The sequence below is a fragment of the Miscanthus floridulus genome, chromosome 18 (assembly GCF_019320115.1).
Source record: "Miscanthus floridulus cultivar M001 chromosome 18, ASM1932011v1, whole genome shotgun sequence".
Classification (NCBI taxonomy): domain Eukaryota; kingdom Viridiplantae; phylum Streptophyta; class Magnoliopsida; order Poales; family Poaceae; genus Miscanthus; species Miscanthus floridulus.
This window is the reverse complement of record NC_089597.1, coordinates 46,400,353-46,405,968: the sequence shown is the minus strand read 5'-3', so window position 1 is coordinate 46,405,968 and position 5,616 is coordinate 46,400,353. Positions and strand designations below refer to the sequence as shown.

At 45.0% G+C, this 5,616-nt stretch overlaps 1 protein-coding gene across 1 annotated transcript; it reads left to right on the top strand.

Annotated features, from left to right (window-relative positions):
* Positions 1 to 803: 803 nt before the first annotated feature.
* On the top strand, positions 804 to 2,146 carry LOC136523760 (uncharacterized). Its single transcript, XM_066517328.1, has 3 exons — positions 804 to 1,004; positions 1,093 to 1,318; positions 2,007 to 2,146. Exons 1-3 carry the CDS (start codon positions 804 to 806, stop codon positions 2,144 to 2,146), a joined length of 567 nt encoding a protein of 188 aa, XP_066373425.1.
* Positions 2,147 to 5,616: the final 3,470 nt, after the last annotated feature.

Genomic DNA, 5,616 nt, shown 5'->3' with positions numbered 1-5,616 from the left:
CCTCTAGCCCCCCCTTGACCTCGATTTCCCCACCGAGGCGACCACCGCCGGTGGATTTCTCTTTGTCCTCCTACGCTTCGACGGTATATGACACATGTGCTCTTCCCCTCCTCCTTCAGTGTTGATTTTATTGATTTGTTGGTGGATTTTGCTTGTAATGCCAAGAAATTAGGGTTCTTGGTTTGACATCCTCAAATCTGTGCGATGCTATACCTGATTTATCTGTTTCTAGCTTAGATCTATACATGATGCTTCGTATTTGGTGTATACCTCATGTTTTGTGTAGATCTTATACATGCTGATGCCTATTTTGTTGTACACACTAAACAAAGTGCCTAGAGGTCAGTGATGTTGATTGTGTAATAGTATACGCTGGAGGAGCACCCTTTGGTGTGGCAGACGTGTCTTTCATAGTTCATTTTGTCTAATTTTTTGCTTACTAAGCAGTACACACCCATGTTGCATGCTCCCTTTCTAATGTTACCCTCCATCCTATTGGTAGACATGGCCTTTGAAGCTAGGCGTAGGGCTGCCGCTGTTGTGGTTGTTGCAGTGGCTGCTTGGTTTTTCATGTGGTTTAGGAGGAGAGTTGAAGATTCGCGCTCAGTCACCTATGGTCCCATGGCTGAGAGGGACAGACAGAGGATGAACGACCTTAGATACATATATAAATCTGATGATGTGCACTGTGTCAGCCTTCTTAGAATGAAGAGGGCCCCTTTTTTTTCCAACTTTGTGATCTTTTCCATAGTAGAGAGCTTGTCACTGACAGCATACATGCATCTGTTGAAGAACAAGTAGCCATGTTCTTGCATGTTGTTGGTCACAATGAGAGGTTTAGGGTGGTTGACCTCACCTTCAGGAGGTCCGTAGAGACAATTAGTAGGTTCTTCCAGAAGGTGTTATATGTGGTAGGAGAGCTGAGGAATGAATTGATTGTCCCTCCTGCTACCAATGTCCATCCTAGGATCCTTGGGAGCAGAAGGTGGTACCCCTATTTCAAGGTTGGCATCCATAACTTGTCATACATAGGTCTCATTCATTATCAGTTTAGTGTCAATGTTCACTTGCACTTATGTTTTGTTGATTTAGGACTACATAGGAGTAATTGATGGTACTCATGTCTTAGCTAGAGTGCCTGTGAAGATGCAAGCTGCCTTTAGAGGCTGGAAGCACACCATCACACAAAATGTGTTGGCAGCCATGGACTTTGACCTCAGATTCACCTATGTGCTTGCTGGTTGGGAGGGATCTACACATGATGCTTTTATCTTGTCTGATGCTCTTGAAAGAGCTGATGGCCTTAGAGTGCCACCAGGTATCATCCAAACCACAAAAAACCATTGACACTTTGCTTAATCCTAAATGAAACTACTAAAACATATCCCTATCTACTAATTTCTAGGCAAATTCTATCTTGTTGATGCTGGATATGTAGTGAGGTCTGGTTTCTTGCCACCATTTCATGCCACAAGATACCATTTGAGGGAGTTTGGTTCAAACCGACCACAAAATCAAAGAGAGCTTTTTAATCTAAGGCATTCGTCTCTTAGAGTAACAGTTGAGAGGGCTTTCGGGGCTCTATAGAATAGATTCAGGGTATTGGACAACAAGCCTTTCCACCCATACAAGACCCAAGTTAAGCTTGTTCTTGCCTGTTGTATTCTTCACAATTGGATCCTCAGGCATGGATAGGACGAGCATGTACCTGCTGAATCCACATGGACTCCTAACATCAATGACAATGCCTCATAGCTAGATCATGTCCCTGATAATGGTACCTAGGCACAACAGAGGGAGGCATGAGCTGCACAGATGTGGCAAAACAGGGGGAATTCTAGGGTGTAGTGGCATGGTGTGTGTACTATTTAGTAGCATTGGCACTTGCAATGATGTAGTACCTATTCCTTTTCTGCCTATTTGATCTGTTGAACTTGTATTTCATATCATGCAATTTGTTTTCCTTATGTACTGGTTTGTTCAATGTTATGCTGGTTGTGGATAAGAAATAAACAATATGCTTGACCAGGTTGTTAACATTGGTGGTGAGGACAATGTGGTGGAACAGGGTGGGGTAGTTGCTGCTAATGATGGCAATCCAGCAGCCCCTCAGCCCAATGGCCCTATGCACTGGACTCCTGTTTAGTCTGGGTTCATACTAAGGATGTTCCATGATTTGGTGAGGCAGGGGGTCAAAACTAACAAAGAGTTCAATGAGGTACATGTTAGGCATGTTGCACTCATGGTCTCTGAGTTTGCTGGAGTCAATGTGAGCACCCAGCAGATTTACAATCACCTGAGAAAGTGGAGGCAAAGGTGGGTTAAGATTGTTAGGCTCAAGGATTTGAGTGGTGCTCTATGGGATGAGGACCACCATATGATAGTACTTGATGATGAGCACAACCTACTTTACTTAGATGCATATGAGTTGGCCTCTCCACTTTTGCATATAGCCATGCTAACTGTCTTATGCTGTAGAAAGTATTTTGATGTGTAGCACTGACCTCATCTGATGCTATAAAGAACAATTTGCCGCCTGACCAAGGCTGCACCTAGTTTTGTAAAGCATAGGAGCCATGGTGATGGATGTGAGGCTGTGTTGATCTGTGTGGTGTAGACATTAATAATGGGTGATGGATTGTCACTTAGTTGATCTGAGCCCTAAAATACCTTGGATTGTCACTTAGTTGATCTGAGCCCTAAAATACCTTGGATTGTCACTTAGTTGATCTGAGACATTTTAGATGTTGTTATTGTTCTTGTTATTCTTATTGTTGGAGTTCCTATTTGGCCGATGATGCAAACTATAGCAATCTAAGGTGGCTGTGGGTTTTCTTCATGTTGATGCTTTATTGCCTTCTTGTGTTTTCTCATGTCTGTCATCAAACCGTGGGATACGTTCATTCTCAAGCAACTGTTGTAGGCATGCCTACCGGATGGCTGAGATGGACGTGTCCCACGCTTCCATGGCAGCCATGAACTTGCCTCAGCAATTTGTGTTCTTATTTGCCACCTGGGATGATTGCAGTTAGCTTGCAAGCTGATCATAAGTTAGTTTACAGTTAGCTGAGGCCTGCATTTTTTGTGCCTATGATGTCAACCATTTTTTGACTGGGGCTGATACAATTGTGAGATCCTTTTCATGCCTATGAAGATAACAGTGCCAGTTTGAGTAATAGATTATGCACACTGATGACCTTAGACTTATGAGGTACTGGAGCATTGTTTCTTCTATCTTCTACTTATGCTTCTCATGACTGTCGTCAAACCATGTGAGACATTCATGCCCAAGCAACAACTGGGCGGTTGTGATGATCTGATGGCTGGGCTGGATGTCTCTCATGGTTTCATGCCTGTCATGATCTTGGTTTTTTATTATCTGTTTGAGGTTTGTTGTTGTCTATGTTTCTTAAGCTCCAAGTTCAAGGTCAAATGAAAAGGCAATTAAATCTAAGGCAAATCGATTGAACTAACCCTCATCTATCAACATATTATACTTGCTTTTATGTGTTTTTAAGGGGCACATGGCTTGGTATGTTGTGTACCGTGGCAAGGTTCCTAGGGTATATGCAACCTGGGCTAGATGCACTGCCCAGGTAACTGGTTTTAAAAACAACAGCTACAAGAGCTTCCCTAACAAAGAAGAGACAGAAGCATCATACTTGGATTTCATGGGTTATGAAGATGACAAAGTTTTTGTCAAGCCTCCACCAAAGGTGGTCAGGAACACATCGGTGTTATTTGTTGTGGCTGTGGTGCAGTCTTTTTTCTTGCTGGTGCTCCTATGGTTCATTCTTGCTCGTTGCTACAATTGCCTGTGATGCTTAAAATGTGCCGTGCAAACTTGTAATGACAATGACCTTATGAGGTATTGTGACCTTAATGTTGTTGACTATTAGATGAGAAAATTGTTGTATGCTTGTATTTTATCATTAGATGCTTCAAGGTCATTGTCAATGACAACGCACAATGAACTGAGGCGCAAAAACATCTCTATTGTCTGCCTTGTACTATTGAGTAGGGTGGTAACCTCACCAAAACCATACTTGGGTGCTCACATCTTCTGTCGTGCGTCAAACCAAACACAGCTGGGCACACCAATTCATACCACAAAACCGTCCACACAAGCAACCAAACATGATTCCTATGATCCAGTATGCTACACTCATTTGCAACCAAACATGCCAAGGTGCATGGTCTCATTTGGTATGGTTCAAGCCTACAAAGGCCCTCCATCCCGGCTGGCAGACCAAGGAGCAACCAATCACGCCCTATATATCCCGATCAGCAATAGGGTCAAGTTTACGCCGGCTCGGCTTTCGGATGTGCACGTAGAGAGGACATAATGCGTGTACGCGTTTGTATCAGAGAGTGAGATCGAGGCTGTATAGGCGGGACCACCGCTAGCTCGAGATGGACGCTGTACCATTGATGTGAACTGACCTGGTTACTATGACCCTATTCGCTTCAAAGGTGGGACCACTGCTAGCTCGAGATGGACGCTGTACCATTGATGTGAACTGGCCCGGTTACTACGACCCTATTCGCTTCGAAGGTGGGACCACCGCTAGCTCGAGATGGATGCTGTATCATTGATGTGAACTGACCCGGTTACTACGGCCCTATTTGCTTCAAAGGCGGGACCACCGCTAGCTTGAGATGGACACTGTACCATTGATGTGAACTGACCCGGTTACTACGGTCCTATTCACTTCAACTTGTCAGCTCGGTTTATGAGATATGGTACAATATTTTTCTCTCACAATAAAACAGTATCAACTCACTCATCAGCCGAAAAAGACGTACAATTAATAACAAACCTTGATGGCAGCCGTAGCATCAGTCGGAACGGAAGATTACGATCAGAAAGCCCCTTGTTGTTCACATAACGATCCTTTACACCGACAGTACATGTACCAAAAGCCGTGACCACGCAGCACTCAGAAGGGAGAAAAGGCGAGGCAAACAGTGAGAGTGAGACTGAACAACCTGAAACCGACCGCACAACGATGATCCAAGGGCACCAGCAGCAGGTATCGTGCATCTACCACCTGCTGCGGGCACTGCCCACTGGCAGGCACACATGCATCGAAGCCAAGTCACGGAAATCAACGGATCGGAGACCCTTTCCCCTGCACCAATCACCAACCTAACCGATCGATCAATCTTTTGCTTTTGTTAGGTAGGTGACGACGCTAGCTGAATAGATGATCCTGGGACTTGGAGAGGTTTGAGCGTCGTCGATCAGCAATAATGCAATCGATCCTGCACTTTGCATTGTGTGAGGTTGCTCTTGCTGCTGCTGCTGCTCCGATGACGAAACCCTTTATTTTGATGCCCAGCATATATGGCTTGGAGGCATGCGTCGGGTCAGATACCCGGGTCGCCGTTGATTCCGCGGCACTCAAAGGCGGCCCGGCCGGCGGGCGCCGCAACGACGCTGAAACTGACCCTGCAGCCGCCCGGGTGGACTTTTTTTCTTGCTTCTTCCCCTACCTAGCGTCTAGCGGGGATAGCCTGAAACTGCCTGCAATGTGTGATAAGGAACCTACCTTAGATATGTTCGCTCTTAGGCCATATTTAGTTCCAAAAACTTTTCTCAAAAGGTGCTACAGT

What these genes read in the sequence shown, in the direction of transcription:
- LOC136523760 (XM_066517328.1), top strand. Translation starts at nt 804, where the DNA reads ATGTTCTTGCATGTTGTTGGTCACAATGAGAGGTTTAGGGTGGTTGAC. An exon ending in GGTGGTACCCCTATTTCAAG is followed by an intron (nt 1,005 to 1,092) that starts GTTGGCATCCAT and finishes TTGTTGATTTAG; the next exon opens with GACTACATAGGAGTAATTGA. An exon ending in TGGCCTTAGAGTGCCACCAG is followed by an intron (nt 1,319 to 2,006) that starts GTATCATCCAAA and finishes GTTGTGGATAAG; the next exon opens with AAATAAACAATATGCTTGAC.